At 45.4% G+C, this 23,751-nt stretch overlaps 4 protein-coding genes across 7 annotated transcripts; 1 reads left to right on the forward strand and 3 right to left on the reverse strand.

Annotated features, from left to right (window-relative positions):
• The first annotated feature begins 218 nt into the window (after positions 1–218).
• Positions 219–1,349, forward strand: LOC128304583 (uncharacterized). The gene has a single exon (XM_053041785.1). It carries the CDS (start codon positions 219–221, stop codon positions 1,347–1,349), a length of 1,131 nt encoding a protein of 376 aa, XP_052897745.1.
• A 1,625-nt stretch (positions 1,350–2,974) lies between these two features.
• Positions 2,975–7,213, reverse strand: LOC128300438 (coatomer subunit gamma). 2 transcript variants are annotated; one of them, XM_053036490.1, is made up of 8 exons: positions 7,035–7,213; positions 6,738–6,865; positions 5,014–6,649; positions 4,759–4,943; positions 4,516–4,690; positions 4,253–4,438; positions 4,027–4,179; positions 2,975–3,952 (listed from the first exon to the last, which is right to left on the reverse strand). In XM_053036490.1, exons 1-8 carry the CDS (start codon positions 7,072–7,074, stop codon positions 3,822–3,824), a joined length of 2,634 nt encoding a protein of 877 aa, XP_052892450.1. In that variant the 5' UTR covers positions 7,075–7,213; the 3' UTR covers positions 2,975–3,821. The 2 variants fall into 2 exon arrangements, with proteins under 2 accessions (XP_052892450.1, XP_052892449.1); XM_053036489.1 differs by lacking the exon at positions 7,035–7,213 and having other exon boundaries at positions 6,738–6,908.
• A 308-nt stretch (positions 7,214–7,521) lies between these two features.
• On the reverse strand, positions 7,522–22,012 carry LOC128300219 (nipped-B protein). Of its 3 annotated transcripts, none has more exons than XM_053036204.1 (17): positions 21,637–22,012; positions 18,837–19,098; positions 18,388–18,765; positions 16,998–17,716; positions 13,630–16,911; positions 13,345–13,539; positions 13,173–13,265; positions 12,816–13,109; positions 12,561–12,736; positions 12,311–12,501; positions 11,965–12,243; positions 11,646–11,881; positions 11,110–11,575; positions 10,871–11,036; positions 10,607–10,784; positions 10,312–10,536; positions 7,522–10,202 (listed from the first exon to the last, which is right to left on the reverse strand). In XM_053036204.1, the coding sequence occupies exons 2-17, from the start codon at positions 18,901–18,903 to the stop codon at positions 10,002–10,004; spliced, it is 7,146 nt and encodes a 2,381-aa protein (XP_052892164.1). In that variant the 5' UTR covers positions 18,904–19,098; positions 21,637–22,012; the 3' UTR covers positions 7,522–10,001. The 3 variants fall into 3 exon arrangements, with proteins under 3 accessions (XP_052892164.1, XP_052892165.1, XP_052892163.1); XM_053036205.1 differs by having other exon boundaries at positions 16,998–17,254; positions 21,061–22,012; XM_053036203.1 differs by having other exon boundaries at positions 21,061–22,012.
• Positions 22,013–22,423: 411 nt separating this feature from the next.
• LOC128302024 (protein ABHD11-like) lies at positions 22,424–23,692 on the reverse strand. Its single transcript, XM_053038735.1, has 4 exons — positions 23,427–23,692; positions 23,177–23,350; positions 22,737–23,110; positions 22,424–22,674 (listed from the first exon to the last, which is right to left on the reverse strand). Exons 1-4 carry the CDS (start codon positions 23,658–23,660, stop codon positions 22,539–22,541), a joined length of 918 nt encoding a protein of 305 aa, XP_052894695.1. The 5' UTR covers positions 23,661–23,692; the 3' UTR covers positions 22,424–22,538.
• Between the last annotated feature and the right edge of the window lie 59 nt (positions 23,693–23,751).

The following is a 23,751-nucleotide window of genomic DNA, read 5'->3' on the forward strand; positions in this document are numbered from 1 at the left end:
CACAAGATAGGTCAATATAGCGTATGGACAAAATGTCACACAGTAAGCTGTGCAACAACGAGACAGTCTATCAATACTACCATAAAGTACACATCAAAGTATGCGAAGTCTATTGCTAGTTGCCGGAATCGAAATTACTCGCCTGGTTTTAAAAGCACAACAACTGCTCTGGAACCTATTCGTTCTTGAAACTCTTCAACACCTGCAGCAGAACAACCATGGACGAAGCTTCCGATGAGAACCTGCAACAATTTTCGATATCCAGCGACTTCTTCCTGCAGTACATTGATTGCACCCAGCTGGAGTCTGCATTTACACCGCTGCGGAAGAGCAACCGGTCCGCGCTGTGGCCGCTGATGGAGCGTAAAATAAAGGCGCGCGAAAACACCGACCTTCAGGTGCACATCGACGATACCCTAATCCACTGTCACCTGTTACCGCTGCAGTGCTTCAGCGAATACTTCGAACAGGAGGTGCGTCCAGGCCAGGCGGTGGTAGAACTACCAGCTCAGCAGGTACCTTCGGCCGCATTTCAAATCGTATACGACTGGATTTTGGACCCTAACCGGCAGCTTGAGTGGGAACATTTCGTTAGCATACTGTCAGCCGCCGAGTTCCTCCGGATTCCTGCGCTGGTCGAACGTTGTTGGCAGCATCTGGACAACCCAAAGGTGGTCGAAAATGTGGCATTCTTCGTGTTTCTGCAGGCGCGGAAGTTTCGCAGCGTCCAGCTGCAACCGATGATGCTGCGCCGGATCTGTCGATTCTTCCTGAGTCTCGTTAGCACGCCCGAGTTTTGTGAGCTTTCGCTGGAGGAGCTGTCGGTGCTGCTGGCGTCCAACATTATCGGGGTGTTTGACGAGACGGATGTGTTGTACGCTGCATGTCAATGGTTGTTGTACGATTGGAGCGCAAGGCAGTACGCGATCGAGAGTGTGATGAAGTTGGTACGCTTCGAACGGATGCGCGCAGGTGATCTGGCCCGGTTCTGTGTCTTCCAGGAGTGTGCCGAGCTGCAGCCAATTCTGCGACATTCCGCTACGAAGCAGCTCGTCGATAAGGCACTTGCATCGATTTGCTCCCATCAGCAGGGCGCACGCTCCAACAGCTCCTTAGCAGATGGAAGCAGCTGGCTGATAGCGCATCGTTTACCGACGGAACGTGTTCGACTGGTTCCGGACACTGCGGAAACGCTCGCATTTGTGGCCGGTGACACGAGTTACGATGGTTTTATGGAGTTCCTGCACGTCCTGTGCAACAAACCCAACATCTGGCAAACGTTCCGACTGTCCGAAGATAATGTGAGCCTGCTGGAAGATATGTTTGGAGAATGTACCGTAACAGACTAACGATATCCTCGTGGAGCTGGTTTCTAGACAAATTAATGGTTATGTCTAAAAATTGCGTGTGCCTTGGGCGTGAACATACCTATTTGTTAAAGTAATGTTATTTTGTACAATTTACTCCTTCTGCCAATAAGAGATGATCATTTAAACGTATCATAGCTAAGCTAAGCTTTTTTTTCTTCGGGATCATCTTAAGGAAACAAGCGCTCATACAGTTGTGATACACAGTGTATTGGCTGCCAGATGAAAAGAAATGAAGAATTCCATTTCCACATAAAACAAAAACACTTTTTTTACTACCGATAAAGCGTTCTTTTTTACTTTCTATGGAATCATCCAGGCTCAAAATGTAACCAAAGCAGTGGAGGATCAATCTCCTTGGAGGCGGAATTATAGTTCGGGCCTCTAATTTAGAAAACGACGAAGCGGGGAGGGTGAATTGAGGCCCTTGTAATGAGACAAAGCGAGAAGGGTCATCATCATCATTTTTGTTTTATTTTTATAACTAAACATTAAATATAAGTAAGAAAGATCACGATCGTGTGGGGTCTATATTGTTGAGGATAAAAAACCATCCGTTCTTTAGTGGTGTTATTAGCCAATAAAACTTGTATTCTTTTACTATTATTATTAAAAACTTAAAGATAATAAAATAGTTAACTAATAACAAATTGTAATAACCACCCTGTAACAGTTCTGCTATAAAGGAATTTCTCCTCTATGTTATTATCGTGTGCGTGCTTATCAGTACATGGGGAACCTTAGGGAAAGAATGCGTGTCATCCATCTCACTTGCGCTTGCGTTCGTTCTCACGAGTTTGATGGTATGCGATAGCGGTGGTAGCCAATGTATTAGAGGATCGACTGTCACGCTCAATGATACCATGCGCGAGCGGAACAGCTGTGTGCGCGCTGCTGGAGGGGAATTGATGTTATCTCTTGTTTTGGATGCTCTCTTGGTAGCGCAAATCTGAAAACGGCTCGTTTGTATGGAATTTCGCATCACGCTCAATGATACCATGCGTGCACAGCTGTGTGCAAACTGGAGGGGAATTGATGTCATCTCCTAAAAAACATATTCTCTTGGTGTCCGAAATCGAAAATCGGTTCGTTTGTATGGAATTTAGCATCTGCCGACGGTTTGAGAGTCACGCGTACAAAAATTGCACCAGAGCTGCGTTTCATGTAACGAGATACCATCCAAATCAAGAGGTGATATTTAACCGGATGACTACAGGGTGGTTGGAAACAAATGTTAGCACGATTTCAAAAATTTGCATTATAATTTTGTGTGGATTTCAAGTAATAATTTAGCAAAATAGGGTGAAACTAATGGTGTTACTTGTTGCATGTTTGTAAACTATCATGCAGTTGTTATGTAGCTGCCGGTAAATTGATTGATTGAAATTAACTCTGCTGTCAAATTTCCGAAAATCGCACAATCGGCATAATTTTTTTGAGGCCCTTGGCGACCGCCTACCGTTCGATCCGCCGTTGTAACCAAAGTACAACCCTTGTCGCGTGGTAAATAGCTCCCTTCCTTCGCATGCTCACATCGGGAGGTTAACCTCGTTAGCTGATGGTTCATTTCTCCTTATAAAAATTACAAGCCTGTAAGTCAACAGAGATGAGTAAAGAAAACAAAAGTAACCGTGTTTCTTTATTGTTTCAGTGGTACTCATATTACACTAGTTAATACATATTCACATACACGTGTCCGGAAGGGAAATTTCATGTGGAGGTGTTTGTGTGTGTGTGTGGTTCAGCATATCGCGTCGAATCTGTGTTGTGGTTGTTGGGTCGGCTTATAGAGACTTTGAAACTTACAACTACATTCGTCTCTATCGAATCTGTGTGCAACTCGATGCATTATGAGATAAATAAAGCAAAACACGACAAACAGAAGACTGCACCAAAAAAAAAATTAGCATAACAATAAGCACTTTCTTCACAATACATTCCGTTCGTGTGTTCACTTTTGGTGTTGTTTGTTGAAAACATAAAGCAATTTAAAAAACCTCCAGCTGCAAATTACGGGTAAATATTTTAAATAGCGACACGGTTTACTCGTACCTCCTTCCCTTCCGCTTTGTTTTGTTAATAGTAACGTAAGTTAAAATATATTCCACACTTTCAACCTATCTGATCCGCTTTCCAGTGCGTGAAAGGAAGAGGGGGCAACGTGGATAGTCCCCGTCCTACCCGTCATCTACTGGAGCAAACGGACAGACGGGAGGCTCATTCTTGTATATAACGCACGGAATGAAAAAATAGCATACAACGATCGTCAGCAACAGCGTTCATATGAGTGAACCCCACCGGTCTAGTATCCATAATACATTTTCTGCATCGGTTGCTATGCGTCCTCGTCAACAGACAAAAACCAGAGAGATTGGAGCAGTAGCAAAATGGAAGCCGAGAGACAGGGGGTGCTCGATATTGTCCGGCTGTTTCTGTTCGGGGACTCGCACAAGTTTAGCCTACCGCGGACGTAATTAATTCCGCAACGTCCATGTCCGTCGATCGTACTGTCAGCTGCATTGTAACACCATCAGCAACGGCCAACTTCGAACGGACGAACACTTCTACTCCACCACGGAACGTTCCTGAAGGTAAAGTGCGATCAAGTAATCAGATTACTTCCTTACATGTTTAAAGAGTTATGGTTGGTAAAACTCACCAGAACAAAGTAACGTGTGCGTATGGGCTCCATCAGGGACATTTTCGGATAGGTTCGCAGGAGCTAAGCCGAGGAATTTGAGGATCGTGTTGACGGCATCCTGCAGACTGTTCACTGTGGACAGCTCGAATGTGTCTTCCGCTTCAACCCACTCTGTGTATGAGAGGTAAAACAATTAAAGAATTGAAGGAGATGTGTCTACTACATTTCTTTATCTTTATCCAACCTTCTGTATCGGCACTTTCCCACGCGGCAAGGAAATTTTGTTTCTTTGATTTTTGCATTTGATCTGCAACGGTTATTTCGATGTCCTCTAGTATGTACTCATCGTTGTAACCTTCGTCCGAGTCCGGCTGACCCGTTGCTGGATCGCAATCCTTCACCAGAAAGCGTAGTGTAGCACCCAGTGTGGCTGAAATGGCACAGAGTGAAAAAAAAAACAATATTCTCTGATGGATTGTCTGATGGATGTCACAATCGTACACTCACCAATAGAGCTGGGTACGTCTTCGGGGAATTGCACGATAACATAGGTAGATTCTTTGTCACCGTACGGTAGCTTCGCACATGGAATGACGGCACGCGATACAAACCCTTCCGGAAGCTCCAAATCGACGCGCACATTCTCTAGCAACTGATCCGACAGCGTGTTGACACAATCAAACTTAACGAGGAAAGAAGGGAAAGATTATCATTCTGCTTCATTTTAATCAAGGAAAATATGAGTTTTACCTGAAACACGATGTGATGCGCAAAGCAGTGCTTGATGCAGGACACCGTATACTCGGTTTCGCTCTCGGTCAGCTGGACCGGTGCGCAGGATTTGTGCAGTGCGCCCACATGATGAATGCCTGGTATGGCGAGCAGCTTCTCTGTGTTAATCTCTTCGCGATTGACACGAGCAATTTTTGGTGCCGCTGTAAAAGGGGAGACACGCGTTATGGCATCGTCACTTCAAATCGTACTCATATTTACCGAGGATCTTACCTTTGTTCATGATCATTACTTCCTCGTTTACTTCTGGTTGGACGACCTGCGATTTCGGTACTATCGACAGATCGAAACGCTCCGTCAGTGAGCCCTTCAGATGTTCGTTCAGTGATTTTTCCAGCAGTGGCAACGATACGATCTCATGGTCGGCAATGAACCGCTTGTTCAGGTCCGGGTTCGATTGATTCAGGATGGTGTAATAGTAGGTGGCCCGATCGCGCACCTCATCGTCACAATCCATCTGGCAACGGTTCAGCAACACCAGTACGTTCGGTAACAGATCCGGACAGCACGCGCCGAATTGTGCGATTGCAGCGACTGCCGCCGCCCGTACGGTCGCATTCTCCAGTATGACCCGGTTGTAGATGAAGCGAATGTAGCGCGACGGGCACTTCGAGTAAGGGCCTTCCTTGCCGAGTAGATGCAGAATTCGCACTGCCAGTGATGTATGCTCACAATCCTCGATAAATTCGCACAGATGACCGAGACCGGCCTCCTTCGCATCCGGATTCTCCTCAATAATCAGGATGATCGTGTCGACGATTGATGTCTTATACTCCAAACCACCTTCCTCCCGCAGCATTCCGCTTAGGAAGTTCATTGTGACTGCGTGCTTTCGGGGGAACTTAGTGCACAGCGAACGAATCGCCTGCACAACCACAAGCTTGAATTCGTCCGAAATTTCCGCCACGAACGTTGCAATCTGCTTCATCAACCGCTCAACCGAACTTTCCGCACCCGTCTTTAGCAGAGTAGTGATAGCGAGTGTTGCCACCGATCGGTTCGAGTCCGCGATCAGCCCCTCTAGATCGAGATTACACACATTGACGGCGGGTGGATGCAACATGGCCACCTTGTTCATCGTACGCACTGCTGCAAAACGTAACGTGGCCTTCGATGAACCGCAGAACAACTGCAGAATGCTGACCGCAGTCGAGAGTTCCCGTGGATTTGTCCGCTTTAGATTGACGACAGCGTGGGCCGCTTCGTAAACCACCATTTCTGATTTGTTGCGCAGACAGCACTCGACAAAATTGAATAGCGGCGACTCCTCTGTCGCATTACCGCTCGCGTCTTCCTCTTCCATGATTTTGCACGCAATGCGAATCAAAAAGCACGTAGCGTACGGGCTGCGTAGATGCTGGCGTGTCAGCTTGTTCACCAGCTTTGTTACTGCGAGCCGGTCCGCTTTCCGGATGTGGTATAGCAAACCGAGACCGTGATACTGCACCATTATGTTGTCACTATTAAGAGCTTCCTGTGCTTCATTTGCCCAGCGCTTTACGACCTCTCCGGCCGTACTGGCCAGATGCAGCGAGCTGACGAGTGCGCCGCTCGATACGGGTGCATTCCGATCGACAATGCACTGCTTCATGTAACGCTCAACGGCCTGCAACATTGTACTGTCCGTAATGCTGCACAGGGCACGGATTGCCGGAGCACGATACAGATCCTCCTTGCCGGTCATGTCCTTCGTCAGCGAGCTCGTTACAATGATAACATCATCCGCAATTGGGCTGAGCTCCTTGATGCCCAGATAAACCATGCGCCGCATCACGACATCCTTCGACTGGAACAGTTTAGTCATCGCGAAAAAACACTCCGTAGCCTCCCTTGTGCCCAGCACCTCACCCTAACGGATTACAATGAGCGAGAATATGTAACAATGCGGGGTTGGGTGGTGTTGCCCAATTGTTAGAACATGACGTGACTACACCTACCTGATTGAGCAGATACAGTATCTTGGTGAGAATGTGTGTACATTTCCTTGCGTTCACCGGTGTCTCGTTGAACATTCGCGTCTCTTGCAGCACCGACGTTTTCTCGAGGTTTTGCCATGGATTGCCACCTGCCAGCCGACGCCGTGAGCGGCCACGTTTAGTGCGCCACATGAAAGAAAGCAACAAACCGTGAAAAAACGAGCCAAACACAAATTACGTTAATCGTGCCCTTTTCGTCCGAATATCGGCTGTCGATGGTGACTGCGATCAAACAACTGGCTGGATCAAAATACATACCGTCATCTTCCTCCTTGTTATCTCGCTTAAACGAGCTCATCCTGATAACCGGGTACGGATTATTCTGTGCGTAATGCTTGCGGCCTCACGTTACCACAATTTGCACTGTGCCGAGTTGGGTTTCTACACAAAATTTGCGCTATTTTTGCATACAGAAACGCGACACTATTCCTCTTCGAAATTTTCAACCACGTCACAATAATTGATGCAGTTTTCTTTTTTTTGTCTTCGACCCTCATCTGTCAGTGGGGAGGTTGACAGTTGGGCTGACGTTATGGTGGTATAAAACTGTCAAACCCCATTCGGGGGGCTGTTATACGAGTTCAAAACAAATATAAAGCCGTTGGTATAGTTTTCTTTTATATTACTGTGTTATATTATTTTGTGGTGCATTGAATTTGGTTTATTTTCGGAATTTTGTAGCATCTTTTCCAATTTCTTTCATCATATCCAATTAGCATTAAAGCACACATATATGATATACTTTTCTCCCGAGAAAATATATTTGTTTTCTCGCTGGTTCAATGGATTTGTGTTTTTAAATCGTCTTCTAATGTAAATCCATCTGGTTTCTCATTAATCTTTTACAATTTCACCTTCCAATCCACCTTTTTGTTCAAATATTTACATGAAACAAACCTGCGCTACGTACACACACGCTACACACACCGATCAATCACACACACGGAGCGCGGACATTTTTTCGATGGATTCTCTCACCCTACTTAATCAGTAAATGCGCCCATATCATTCGTACACGCACGTTTACACAACATGCTTTGTAAAACTATTTGCATTCCAATCCGTTTCTGTTTATGCCGAATCGAAGCGGTAATACTCCCCGTTTGTATGTAGTTTGTTCCTGTTTTTACTACATAAATGAATAATGTTCGCCTTTTCGCTATCATCTTTCCCTAACACACGCGAGCACATATTCATCAGTGCGCTTCTCTCTTTAAGATTTTCAAATACTACTAATTCTACCACCATTCTATGTGTTGCATTAAATATTTGTTTTAAAATTATTACACGTACACCAATGCGAAGTTTCAGAAGATCCCTGCCTTCCGCTGCTATAGCTGCACACACTCTCTTCCTACGCCAATCGAAACATTTGCATTTACTTCAGTCCGTTCTGGTATTATTTTACTTAACCATCATCTCTAGTAGAAGATAGAAGACAAAAACAATCGTACGAGTACTATTTACAATGGTTTCCGCTGACTGGGACATTTATGGACCAATGCGACCTATCTGTGACTTATTGTACCCATGGCTGGATGGCATGGCTAGTCATGTCCTAGGTTCATCGAGGGGGAAACGGTCCAAGTCGAGCTTCTATCCCGGAACGGGCATTTGATGTTAAATCGTGCATTTCTACCGAATGCACTAGAAGATCGATTCTCACATCGCCATATGTATGTATCTATAATTGTCGGATGGTATTTAACCATTCACTTACATTATTAGTATTCTCTAGAGTACAGCATTGTTTTTACTGTTCTCGGAGCATGTGTGTTTGCCGCCGCTGTGTGCTTGTGTGTTTAGTATTGACTCCTATCATACACTTCTAAACTAACGAGTTCATTCAGTAATAGACGCGAATGTGGACTGGATGTTTAAATATATGTTACAAAACATCGTTTGCATCCATCCACCGCCACATATCGCAGCATCGGCTTGGCCAGCGCACTTTCCGTCTTTTAAATCATCCACCACATACTTCCGCGATCTAGAATAAACACTTAAGTCCAAACCCCTAATCTGACCCACCCCAGTCAAGTCTTTCCGTTTTTTCATTTTTTATCTTCTAAATTGTTCATCCGTGATTCACTTTCGTTCACATTCGTTTAATTTGCAGTATAAATTAATATCTTCTATATTCTCCGTTTGTATGCACTGGAAACCCATTACCCACACATGACCCAGATGAACGGGTTTTCCGTGAAAAACCGCCCGATTCCAACTGCTTCTACTAACATTTTGTGTTTTTGTTTCGATCTTTATAGCAAATCTTCCAAACAGGTTCATAAATATTTTGATAAACTTTTAAAAAATTACTCTTATCTCGCATTTGCGCTTCCCTTTGCAACTGGAAAGGCTTGTTTTTTTCTTCTTGATTTTGTTACTAGGGCGGGCGCATTTTTTTAGATAGCGCTATAACTTTTTGTCCCCCATTGGCTCACAGCAGAAAGATATCCACGTGTGTTTAAATAAATTGTTTTGTTTTCATAATTGTTTTGGGGGGTTTCCCTTTCTTTTCAACTAAATTCTCATCAACATTCACTAAACCTCAGAACAACCGTTGATTTCATTGCTGCTTTCATTTAGTTCCATATATGCATGCTCATAGATTTTACTGGTTTTCGCTCTAGCGGTAGAATCACAAGGAAGATAGGGATTTGTAGAAGGAGGTAACACGAACCGAAGTGAAGCAAAGAGTGAAATGCAATAGAGGTTATGCTGCGGTTTCTACTTGTATTGAATAGTGAGAGGCTTTCCTCAATACATAGCTTTTAGTAATGGTAATTAGGAATGCAGGAATTACTGAGCTAGGATAAGCAAATTAGCGCAGACAGTGGACAATAACACAAAAAGTCAATAATTTAAAGTGAACTAAATTAAATAAACAATTAGAACAGTGCCACACCGGTTTACCTCGGTAACCTTTTGTGGTCAGAAGTAAAAAGACGGGCAACAAAGAAACACAGACCCTATACCTATTACAATGCATGCTATTATGAGCTAAAAAAAGGGTAGAATATTAATTGCTTCCATCATCACAAGACCCGCACAGAGTGCATCATTCCAAAAGGATGCATGCATGAGGTACTTGTATGGATTGCAATCCGAACGAGTGGTAACGCACTGGTAGGGGGATGGAGGGATCCAACAGTGGTCTATTGTTAGTTGTTTTGGCTGGTAGATAATGTAGGGTGTGGTGGTGATGGCAGATGAGTTACGCTCTTAATCGTAATCATCGTCACTGGCATCACTTTCCTCCTCCTCGGAGCTGGACGCTTTTCGTTTCTTCTTCTTCGCACCACCGCGCCCACTGGCAGCCGATTTGCGTGTTGCCGTCGACGCCAGTTGCCGATTCGATGCCGTTTTCGGTGTCTTGGGCACATTGCTGACGACACCGTGGTAAGACGATCGATTGCTATAATCCTACAAAGTTGATGTGATGCGAAAATGGCACGTACATATGTTGCGTTAGAACAGTACACCCATAACCCACGACACACACGACCACATCTAACATCGCTCAAACACTCACATTCTGTTGCGAAACCGACAGGGGGCCGCCACCGACAGTGCTGTGCACGTTATTCACGTGAACATTATTGCTTGTTCCATCTGTTGTGTGATTATGTTGGGCGGATGATGCCGTTGCAGCCGGCAGGCTTTGTTTCACCGGCGTTCCGGCGACCGAGTTTGGTTTTTCATCTTCATCCAGTAGGTCCGGGTCATCCGGATCTAGCCTCAGCATAAGCTGTTTGAACTGTGTGACAGGGAAAAAGGGAAAATGTTAATTGAATCCCACACAATCGGTCGGACGTTGTACAACTTACGTCTAAGTATCGTTGCACCAGCTCGATTCGTTCCAGTTCATTCTTGACACCGCCAGTGCTGCGGTTTTCCTTCAGTAACGTAATCGTTGACTTGGGATCGAACAGTGAGTTGGATCTTCGTTGAATGGCTTTGTCGTAGATTTTGCCAGATTCTGATGGGGAGTACCGCGATATTTTGCTAAAATAAAACAAAAAAAAAACAGTAAAATTGCATGTCATATGTACGCATTAGCGGTAGAGATCATCTTCTCTTTAGCGATTTACCTATCCGTGATACCGTAAATATCCTTTAGATGTTGTTTGAGTATTAAGAGAAGCATGCAACCTTGAGCTGACCTGATGCAATTTTCCAAATCGGAAGTATCTTCTGGAAGTCGATTCAATATTCCTTCTTGGTCTTCGTCATCATCATCTTCGAGGGGATTTTGTGCTAAAAAGGCGTTAAATAGAGATATTTGTATAAAGCAACCTGCTATACACGCATAAATCAAAAACCAACTTACCATTAGGTTCGGTATTTGCTTCGGTCCCCGGCAGTGGCTTCAATCCTTCTCGGAACGTCGCTAGCAAGTTCGTGCCCGTCACAGAAATGAGCACATCAATGTGATGGATAATGAACAAAGGCTCTTCTTGCACGGCGTACGGGAAGTAGGCAAGATTGTCCGCCAGATACAACATTTGCCGTAGGCTGATTTTGCCTTCATCGAACTGCTTCGTGATCGATTGAATAAGTCCACGTCGCTGTGGTTTCGTTCCTCGTAACTGTGCGTACAGGAACCCGTTCATGGCTGATGGAGGTTCTTGCGGATCCCTCACCCGGTAACCCCGTACAATGCTGGTCTCGTCTCGCCGCTGCAATAGATCCTGCAGCTCGTATGACAGTTGCATACCGGCGTTCGATTTCATATTTACAAAACCCGGGTACTGCTTATCGATTTCCTGCAAATGTCTGTCCGCACTGTGTGCCACCTGTAAAACGAGGAAAGATAACAGTGAACACTCGCATCCCAAACAAATAGTATATAAGTTTGCATTTTACCTCTTTTTCCGGATCTGTACTTAAGCATATAAGGTAAGGAACTATTTGTACTGGATGGACCAAGCCTTGCCGCAGGACTATCTCGACGACCCGCATCGCCCAACTCCGCACACCGCAATCTCGGTGCAGAAAGCTGCGCAGTATCTCCTTCAGGTATATCTGTATCACACGACTCGCCATGCCAGAGGACACGTCGCCCATTTCCTTCAGATCCTCCGTTTTCGATTGTTTCGACCCTGGGTAAGAGGAAAATAAGTTGCATCGTGTGAAACCGTGAGAAACAGAATTTCTTTATGTAGCAGGTTAGCTATGCACTTACATTCCTTATCGTTCCGCACCATTTGATTTTCTGCCTCCGTAAGATACATGAGAATATTTTTCAGCACCGTTATTTTCATGTCTGTCAGTACTTTATCTTGCGTGAGGAGATAGTTGTAGTAATCTCGTAGCTCGACCTTCATCAGATATTCGTAGTTTTTCACACAAAAGTTACCCATCGAGGTAAGGGCTTCCTTGCAAACTTCGCTATGATCACACGAAAGGAAAAATGCCAGTGTTGCGAACACGTCCTCGCAGATGTTTGCTGGTAGGTGCGTACCTATTAAGCAACGGAGTACATCAATGAGCGGGAAGGTTCTATATGTTGTTGTTGTTATGAAACTTACCTTGATTGGTGGATTCTTCGCCGCTTTTAGGCGCACCGTACACTTCTGGTAGTCGGAAGTCAAAGTATCGCATAATCAAACCTACCGTAAATATGCTGCGTCGGAATTGTGGCCGGAAGTACTGTTCAATAGGAATCGATGGATCCGATGCAAGCTTGTCTTTGATCGATACTAGACCTTTATAGTACAATCTGAAACAAGAAGGTTAATGTTATAAACCTTCTACGGGACACCGATTTCATCTACTTACTTGGAAAAACAGTCCCGAATCAATTTGTAGTTCTTTGTGATTTTGTTTACAACCGTAGACAAACAGGAAACGCAACTCAGCACGATAGTGCGGCTTTGTGTGACGATTAGCATCATCAGATGTGACTCAAGATCTGCTAAAAATACCTCGCTTGGATGATCCATTAGTGGGACGACCTGTAGAGAGATAGAATAATATTACGTCAGTACAATGTACTTCATTTGGTGCTCGACGTGGTTCCGTATGTATTAGTACCTGTTCAAGAATTTCTGCTATCGAGCTGATAAATTTCGAGATGATCTGGTTCTGGCATCGCATATTCAGATACGGTTCCAACGAAATTGCATGGTTCACTAGAAGCTGGGGCTGAATTTTCGCAAACAAATGCAATGCCGTGATGCAACCTACTAGCCGCGTATTCTCTGCTCCTTCCAGTCGCATCGTGGCCTCCACTAAACCATCGACAATCTGCTGGCAGGCTTTGATCAAGGTTTTAGGAATTTCTTTTTTCAGCTTCGAATCTTCTTTACTTTCTTTTGGTTCAAATATCTAAAAAAAAAATTACATTATCAAAGATAGTAGTTTATCTTGTTACATAACACAAAAACGTACCGTTTTTAGTAAGGCGTCAAAACCTTGTGTGCCCGTTTCGTGCGACGAACAGACGACATCTATAATCTGAGTAATTTTTCTATCCATTGCAGCCTGTTATGGTTCAAAAGAATTCGAAATGTTCATTAGATTTCAATTCAATCACAATTTCGTAATGCTTCTCCAGGCGTACCTTATCGTTATCATTGCACGGTGTAAACCACATGGTCATGAACACGTCCATGACCAACTTTTGGATTCCTTCCTCGTCGTTCACTCGTCGGATCATTTTTACGCAAATGTCCGGTATCTTCTCGTGCGCCGGATACTCTATGCAGATGTCTCGAAGGATCTTGATTACCCGTTTCCGAACCGAAACGCCCGTATCCTAAAAGGTAAAAAGGTGTAAGAACAATACAGATATATGCATTAAACATTTTCCGAGGATTTTCTAAGGTTTCCTTTGACGTCTGCTTACCAGTATTCGTTGCGAAATCATTTCGTAATACTGATCAATAAGTTCGTGATCGGACAGGATATACTTCCCGACCAGATCCACAGCTGCTTCTCGCACAGAAATGGCCGTATCGAGCAGCTTTTGCTGCACACCCATCTGCATATCCTTACGGGCGAGCACGAGCTGATCCACTTCCACGATATTTGCGAGACATTTCATCGCGCGCGTCCGTATCGCGACCACAGGTTCCCGCACGACCAGAATGATCTTTTGCAAATACTTGTCATAGCTTTGCGAGAAGGAACGTTTGCTCGCCAGATACTGTGCGATCAGGTTCGCATTACTATAGTCGATATAAGTTTTAATCTCGTAATTTCCACCGACCGAACCGCCCCCTGACCGACCACTTGCACCCCTTCCAAACGGTGCCACCTGACTCAAATAGTATTGCTTCCGCGTGTCCAGCATTCGGAAGATTTCACTGTTCAGTTCCTGATCGACCTGACCCTCGCGAATGTTACCATCGTCACCGTCCGAATCGTCCGCACCATCCGATCCGTCCGAGTCGCTTTGATACTTTTTCCGTTTCTTCGCCGCTGCCTTCTTCCGTGATGCGTATCCTTTCTCGCCCTCAGCAATTTTCTTCTTGCGCTGCATCATATCCCGATACCACTGTGTGATGTAAAAGTGACGCGCATGGTTCCACACCACGTTGCCCTCGTGCGCATTCACAGCGAGAAAGTCGAGCAAAATCTTCTGCAAAAACTCCGTCCGTTCTTCCTCCTCGTCCAGCTGGAACTTACTGTTGTTCAGCGGCTCGTCACCTTCCTTTTCCTGCTCGATCTTGATGTACTTGATAAGGGTATCCATTGTTTTCACCTTACATCGCGATTCGACCGTGTCCTTCCGTAACCGAGCCGCCACAATGCCAAGATACTCCAGCGACACAACCCTTATCGATTGTTCGACGCCCTTGTCGGACATTTTCTTCACCAGCATCGTGCCGAGCAGACTCAGCAGCAACTCCGCGGCTGGCCATTCCGGTTTGTTTACGGTCGTCAGCAGATCGTGGATGAAGTTCTCGAACAATGGACGGAAATCGGTTTCATTCGAGCGGCTTTTGCATTTGTCCAGAAAGGTGGTCAGAAAGTTACCACCGATGCTCAGTGCCGTGTTGTACTTCGAGAAGATGAACAGATCTGTGCTTTTTCCACTGCCACCACCCGCACCATCGTCGGCACTGTTCACATTATTGGCCCTCTGTTTCGTACCAACTGCGTTTGCGTTACTGTCCGGTGTGAGTGTTTCGGGCAGAATGACGGAAGACTGAATTAGCTGCAGCACCAGAGCCGTCATCATCTGTATGTTACCACCGTTGTTGACCAGCTTGTACGGCCGAAGGTTACGTTTCGAGTGCGGTAATCGATCGAACGACGTCAGTATGTCCGACACGATGTTTCTCCGATGATGTGCGTACTTTTCGTTTTGAAAGATCGTCGTTACTAGATCGAGACAAACGAACTGCAACGTTTCTATATTGTCGACAAAAAACGGTTCTACGCCAAGGGATGAAGCGTGTATCACGATCGTATCGACGAAGTGAAACAGCTCGAACATCGTTACCAGCTGCTTGGACAGTTCGACCGTTTTCGTGTACAGCATCGTTATTCCTTTTTGCTGGTACGTGATCGTTTTCTTCTTCTTGCCCTCGCCGGCTTTCCTTTTCGTTTCCACCGAATAAACCGGATCGTACGAAGCGAAAATCGTTTCGCGCAGCTGAAATTGCACGAACTTGATGATAGCGTCGATGTTATCTTCCTGCAGGAATTTCGTGTTCTTGCTCGTGTACAGACAGCAAATGAGCAGAGACGCTTCGACCGCGTTCAGAATCTTCTCAATGCACTCGTCCCCAACCAAATCGTCCTGCAGCTCGGACCCGCTCAGATTTTTCGCCGAATGGATCGACCGCATCGCGTACGTAATTAGTAAGGTCAGTTTGTTTTCGGGTATTGCATCGATCGCATTTCGCAGCTTTAGCTTTGCCGCCTCGGTACTGATGCTGTTCAGCAGCCCCGTAGGAATGCATTCGTACTGCTCGTCGCCTTCCTCCATGGTAGGCGTTTCCGTTTCGTCGAGTTGATCGAATATTTTGTTCATCAACGAAACGAACCGCTGGTAGGTGTTCGTGGCCATCAGTTCTTCCTTGCTGAGCTTCTTCACCACGGGTGCTGCCGGCCGTTCTACCCGCCGTACCTTCGGCTTGCTCAGATACTCCTCCGGGTTTTCTTCGATCCTTTCCTGTGCCTTCCGTTTCAGAGCCCAAGATCCTCGTGATTCTTCTTTCATTTTACTGAAAATCTGATCGAAGCTCTTTTTTTCCAATCCCATTTTGGCGGCCATTTTCGGCTCTTCGGCTAAGAACTTCTTTAGCCCTTCATCGGCAAGCAGTATTTTGGTGTGCTTTTCGGTTAACCGTTCCGAGCTAACGATCACTTTGGGTAGCTTGAGGGTTTCCACTTCACTCAGCGGTATCAAGCGGTTCATCAGATGCTTTGTGTCGATATGGGGTTTCGCAGGAGCTGGTCGTGTCATCGCTGCTGTACTACTGCTCGATTGAGATGCAGGGACCGGTGTTTGTACTGGGGGACGATTCGTCATCACCCCAGAGGACGCATTGCTTATCAACGCTCCACTAACACCGATCGGACGTATGGCGGCAGGTGTGGTAGCATTGGATTGTTGACTAGCACCGCCACCACCAGCTCCCGGAGGTCTTGGTTTGTTGGGACCCAACAGAGGAGTAGGATACCGATGTGCCGTTTGTGCCTGCTGCGGACCTTTCATAGCACCGCCCTGATGATGCTGTTGCATGTTCAATGACGTTGACGTGTTGACCGTTTCCGGCGCTGTGCTCCCTTGTGCCGGGGATGGTCGCCCTCGCGCATCTAGATTTTTGCTTTGCTGCTGCTGCAAATATTCGTTGTTCCGAGGTGCCGTTTCTGGAAGCTTCGCCAAGTTAGCAGCATTGGTGTATTGCTGCTGTTGCTGCGGCTGCTGATGGGGCATCGACTGCTGCTGGTATAGGGCTTGCTGATGATTCATTCCAGAAGATACGACCACGGCGGGGCTGCCATTGTTTAGATGAGATTGCTGATGCTGCTGTTGAGATTGCGCTAACTGCTGTCCTTGCGGCAAAAGGGTGTGATTTGGCAGATGCTGCTGCTGCGGTTGTTGCGAATATTGGTGCTGTTGGGTTGAGGCACTGTGTATATTATTATTCGTTTGATTTATCACATTTAGATGCTGTAAAGAAAGGTAAACAAAGGGCGTATTAATCGATTCAGTCATATCCAAGTAAGCCATGTACCATCATCACGCTATGTACGCACCTGTTGTTGTGGGATTAAGTGATTTTGTTGCAACATAGTCGCCTGTGGCACCGCCTGATTACTGGTAGGTGCTGAAACCACCGGATGGATTGCAGCTGTGTAAGATGCGGACTGTTGGATCACACTCTGATGCGGATCCAATGCGGGCAAGGATTGATCTTGCACGATGTTGGACGCATGCGAAACGATCACATTTTGATTGTGTTGTTGTTGCTGCTGCTGTTGGAAGAGCTGTTGCTGCTGCAGTTGACTGTTTTCTGCAGAATTGGACGAGTATGGAACATTGTGTATATTAATCACCTGTTGATGCAGTTGCGGTTGCTGACCGATCATTACTGCATTGGTTGGCGTTTGGGAAGCAAGGTTGGGAAAGGAATTGCCGAGAACATTTTGTTGCTGTCCTCGCATAATAGTCGCTTGTGGCGAAGGGATTATGTGGTTAGGATCGGCGGCAAATTGAAACTGTTGCTGAAGAAGCTGTGTTTGCTGTGGCAGTAACTGTTGTTGTTGCTGTTGCTGTACGTTAGGAACAGCCTGCTGTGCATGGTGTAGTTGCTGCTGCTGATGCTGCAGCTGCTGCATGTCATGTTGAGTTTGAAACACTGATTGCAATTGCTCGATTGGTACTTGTTGCTGATTCGTATACGTTTGTTGTAATTGCGCCAGATTTGTATAGCTCTCGTTGGGAAGATTGTAAAACTGTGTCTGTGATGTTGGAGCTGCACACACGCACGCAAAATAATCAAAATTATAATAAAAAAAACAATAAAGTAACATATACTATAATTGAATGGTTTTCATGTTAACAAATTCGCGCACTTAAAAGCAAATAAAGTGCAAAGTAATAGGGAGTTTGCTTACGTAGACTATACCGGAGAAATAATATATACAATATTTACATTACAATACATGTTAGTATTCCATCTAATCCATAGTATCAATGCAATGCAATAGCCAATCGTTCGATTACGTGCAAATGGTTATTCCGTTTGTACGATTTGTTAATCCTGCGCAGCAGGCTTTCCGTCAGTAGTGCAACAGCAACAATACTTTGTCGTATTTTAACGGTTTACAACTATTTTTCAGTACCAATTATGTGTAATGCTCCTAAGTTAAACAATATTTAAACTTCTGAACCAGAATTTAATTAATTATTTATTATATACAGTGTTATAATACAATGCTCTTGCTTGACATCAATGAGATTATTCTGGTTAGTAATTCATTTCAATTGAATGTTAGTTAGTCTTGCATAAACCTCAAGACCACAGTACATAACGTTATATGTGCAACAGGGCTTATAGATTGTTAAAAGGTACGTGTCAGATTAATTAAGGTACCATTAGAGGTCACAGGTTGTGTTGTGTGTTCGTGGTTTCCGTTAACTTACTTATTTTCTGCTGCTGCGCCACCAACTGTTGCTGATTTCCAACCCCTAGCGCAACAGCACTGCTGAACATTTGGTGAATTTGTGGATTGTAGGGGCTTTTGAAAACGTTTGGCCTACTGGAATGAATAGCCTGCAAAAGCGCCGGCCCGTCGATCGGTACGCCATTGGCAGGAGCAGTAGGTTGTGGATACTGGTCCTTCAGCTCTATGCTATCGGAGTTAGTTTGTTCGATAGCGGTAACGAGTTGTGCAGTGAGAGCATCATCCCGTGTGGCGAGCAGATTGTTCGCTTCCTCGGCCACTCGCGGGTGGAACAGAAGCGAACGGTTTAGCGACGCGGATACGGACAGCGAATCTGAGATGGGTAATTCGCTCAACACTAAAACGAAAGAAAAAAAAGTAGTGTACTGGCAGGGAGAACAACTTCATTGTCTGGTTCACAATACTTACGATCAGAAAGACTGGTAAGACCAGCAAGTGTGGTTATTGGAACGCTTGGAACATCTCGATCACTCATTGCTACTGCTGGTGACGAGACGTATGTCGAAACAAAACTTGAATTTCCGGCAGGTTTTCTTGCTGTAAACTTCCACGGAGTATATTCAACAGCTTCCTGGGGCAAAGCAATTGACGGATCTAATTAACCACGCGCACTCTTTTCGTTACAATGCGTGTCAATGCACAGGCGAAAGCTGAATAAAGTGTTCCGATCCTGTAAGGTAGAGCATTCTGTCAGTGCACATTGGAATTGCCATGGAAACGGATGAAGAAGTTAAGCTTCCAAGAAATAACCCTTGGTACACCATCACGAAAGATTACAGATCAATCAATTATATTGGAACAGTTAAAGTGAGTTTTGAGCTAAAGTTTAATGTCTTAATGTTAGATATTAAGATATTGAAGAGAAGAGTTCAATTCAAATTTTTGCGTTGAAGATTGAGTGAACATGAAAAAACAAAAAGCAAAAATACAGCGCAATCGAAATTTTTATAAAATTAACCGGCGATGTGTCAGCTCGTTCCCTACGTTTGCTTGGATCGCGGGAAAATGTTTTCCCTTCGAGAGTTTTTGTTTTGAATGATATACACTGCACGCACACACAGCAACCGCCGCCAGAAGAATATTCCGCGCGTCGTTGAGATTCTGCACAAACACACACACACACACACACACACACACACACCTATATCGGTACGCACAAAATACTGCCAAGTGTCGTTCAGTGTTGTCGGTTTTTTAAACACTGTGTTCTCTTCACTTACAGGAGCAAAGCAAATACAGCCACAAAGGGGGATAACCAAAAGCGTCACAACGCACACATGCTCAACCTATTGCTTCTAACCCACTGAATCAAGCCTGTCTGCTACGTGTATGTGTATGAATGCATTGCGTGTGCACACAATGCAAAGAGTAAGGGAAACAGATGGAAAGAATAACAACAACAATAAGCGGAGACGCATCTTGACAGCTAGCTTCTTCTCGTTCGCACATAGCGTGCGAGTGAAAGGGAAAACAAGTTACAGCTTCCCATCGTGCTGCAATTGTTGGCATGGGCCACAACTGACACGGGAGGACGGCAAATCATAATAATTAATCACAGTAGCACTCCCGTTCCTGGCATATGTGTGCGAGCTGGCCAGCAATAGTTAACAACGCCTCCCTGCGACCTACAACGCTCCTTCACTTCCCCTTTCCGACCGGGCCCACGTCAAAGTAACGTTTTTCACATTTCACGGGAAACTCCACCAGGGGGTGGGTGTAGAGATTTTCTCCTGCTGAAAAACTAGCCAGCCACAGTTTTGCGGCAGGACACAAAACAAAGAAACCTTCCGGACAACCTCGTACGGAACACGCGCGTCAACGGCAGCTGTCAAAATGTGTAGCAGCGCGAAAGTAATTCTTTTGTTCCGAACTGCTCCCTTCGCTACGGTTGATGAAAAGTTAAATTTTTGGAAGCAACTTCAATTCGCAAAGCATCTTTTTCATAAAAAAATATCTTCTGACACATATGAATAACATCAATCGCATGGGAATCCACGTATTGCGACACGTATGTCCACGTTAATAGCATTGCTGTAAAGACATCACACATTTCAGCTGAGCATCAAACTGAATTCTATTCACCTCTTGAGTCCTTTAAATAAACATCAAGTTAAGAACAGGATGTTTGTAAGGCACTACATTTAAATTGGAACTCTTTCTACCAACAATTTAAAGGGGGTTTGTTTCCCTGTTGTAATACACCTGGCCCTTCCGGATCTTGGGTACGCGTGTACGTGTGTGTGTGTGTGTGTGTATGTTTCGCACGCAACACCCGAAGCCTACTTTCCCCCAGTTCCTGGAGGGAATCGGTGGATATCTTTCATTGCCGCAAGCACTCGCGAGCTTACTTTAAACGCACACCAAATCGCACGCACACACGCTCAAACACTAGCGCTGTCTGGCACGAAGAAAGTGGCATATAGGGAGAGAGCGTAGAAAAGAAAAGAACCGTGGACGATGAGTTGAAGCAACGAAATGTCCACGGAATTTCAACATTCCACACTACCACCTCACACCACCGCATCACTATCCATACCCCGTTCCGACACCAGACAGCCACCGAGACACAACCCCGCACGACTGGATGACGGTGACACCTCCTCACGAAAGGGAATGGAATTCGGTACCCCACCTTGGTCTGCACCAGATGATTTCGCAGATGCTGCTGCGTGTTCTGAAAGATGCCCACTAGTGGTCGCCAGCTTCATAGAACACACATCGTAGCAACCATTGCCAGTGCACGGGATGCTCGGATACGGCGATCACAACCGTAGCGCTTCAGCTCTGTCGAAGGATTCTACCGCCAGAGGGCTTTCGGAAAACACCGAATCAACACGCACGCACAAACACACGCACACGCACACGCCACTGCCGCCACCATCGATGTATGAAAGGGAGGTCAGCGAACCAAAATATTGCTGCTACTGCGAGGCTGAGAACCAACTGCACGAGAAAACTCCCACATTTACTTTCTCTCCGCGGACAGATTTTCCACTTGACGCCTTTTCCACCTCACTACATTCACTAAAGCCTGCCACCTGTCTCGCACCCCCTCTACACCTTTCTCAAAAATAAAAAATTAACTCTTCACAACCTACTGCACTGTACCAGTTCACGACGCGCGAAATGTGGAAGAGAAGGACTACGGCTGGAGAGGTGGGTTTGGTACGCGTCGTCTACCGGATGATGGAAATGGGGTGCTCTCTACCTGCGTGACTGCTGCCACACCGCGGCCGAAACAAGAATATAGCATCTTTTCACATCGCCGCACACAGGATTAGGCTTCTACACCAAGTAAGGATCGCACGGAAAAGTCACGGTTAGCGATAAGTGTCGATGCCGTTGTTTCTTTTGCTGCTACTGCTGCGACGACGACACTGATGATGGCGATGATGATGATGATGAATGATACTGTGCTGCTACTGCTGCTGTTGCTGCTGCACCACTACGCGAAAAAAACACGCAAATCGACGGAAAACGAAACTAACAAAAAAGAACACTGCACCGACCGTGCCCGGCTACGGATGACCACCGCGGGATCGCTATTTACGCCTGGTTCTCGATCAATTTTCACCGTTTTTCGTAGAAGCCGTGAAACCCCGTTTTTCCCGAACGGGTAGGCTTTTTTGCTCTCGTTCCGAAACGAAAATGGCGAACTACATACACAATTACGGTGCGCGCTCGATTATCCGTGGGTTCTTTCATTTCAAGCGACGGGAGCGTACAAGAGGTGAGTACATTCAATGTTGACAGCTGCATGCTGGAAAAATGGGCGACCGGGCGAAATTTTGCTGGGAATTAACGGAAAAATATGAATTTACATTAATTTATGCTGAAATATTTTAGGTTTTGTAGATGTCCTGTAGGAAAAAGTATCGATTAAATGAATTTCGTTCATCAGTTGAAAACAAATCGGAGTTTCAATTCAAAATGAATGTTTGTCTTGATATTCACTTCAAACAGCCATCAGCACTTGAGATCCGAGAGCATTATTTATGCACATTATCCTATTTTATTTCATTTGATACCTATTCGTTGTAGGTTAACAAATAATTTAATCGATTTCTACAAAACTAGATAAATTCGTTACACCACATCATTACACAGCCTTTAGTCGTTAAGAAAATTAAGCACCAGTTTGGAAAAGTCGGTCGACTTTTCACTGTGCACCCAATGGCCGGCATCCTTCACGTACGTAATATCCGATTTAGGAAAAAGTTTCTTTATCAGCGGAACATCTTCGGATCTGAAGCAAGAAAGAATGCGTTACAGTATCAGGTCGTCTTTTAGACCTCCTTCAACACTTACTTCACGTAATCAGATCGTCCACCAGCGATGAATAACGTTGGCCCTTCAAACTTATGTCCACTCAGATTGGGAAATTGTGCCACTCCACTGTTGAAATTACGTTCCAACGACTGCAAATTGATACGCCACCGAAACTCACCGCCTCCCTTTTCCGCCTTCACGAGATTCGTGATGAGAAAGTCTCGCAGTGGCTTTTCCGCCACGATTCGGCTTAACTGCTCGTCAGCAATTTTACGCGCTTGATGGATGGTTGCATCGGAAGATATTTGAATCATTTTCATCGACTGAAGAAATAGTGGGATGTTCGTATTGCTTGTTCCAAGTCCGGGACTGGGCGAAATATCCACAATTACGGCTTTTTCTACCAGTTCAGGCTGTAATGCAAGTGGTGGAATGTTGAAGGAGCTTGCTCGACTGCGTTCAGCTGTGTATTGTCTTACGTATTTCAATGCTAACAGCATCATGGCACGACCTCCCATGCTATGCCCGATAATAGAGGCTTGCTGAATCCCCAAGGTTTTGTACAGTTGGACCAAATCCTCCACCATATGGTCGTACGAGTGTTCATCCGTGTGAGGGCTATCTCCGTGATTGCGTGCATCGATCGCATATATCTGTTCAAATAATCCGAACCATTCTGTTGCTTTATCTATTCTTCTGACCGCACGACCGACTTCTGCATTTGCCTACCTTACGGACGGGTTTAGTATTTTTGTGAAACGCCTTAGCCAAACTGTTCCAGTTCGACTTTGACCCGAACAAACCGTGCAGCACGAGTACCGGTGGTGCATTGCTGTCCGACACGTTGTTTTCATACCGCGTGAAGGAAAGTGCAACTGGAACTGGTTGTGAACTACATGGTGCACTCAGATGTAACCAACGGAAGGAGCTTTTGAATGTCCTAAACACATGATTTGGGAACATTTCTGCTGAACAACCAAGGGCTCGACGAGTTTTTCTTTGTGTTTATTTTGATTCACTGACAGCTGGTGCCCTTCGTCTACCTGTTGTTCCT

This window comes from Anopheles moucheti, chromosome 3, assembly GCF_943734755.1.
Source record: "Anopheles moucheti chromosome 3, idAnoMoucSN_F20_07, whole genome shotgun sequence".
Lineage (NCBI taxonomy): Eukaryota > Metazoa > Arthropoda > Insecta > Diptera > Culicidae > Anopheles > Anopheles moucheti.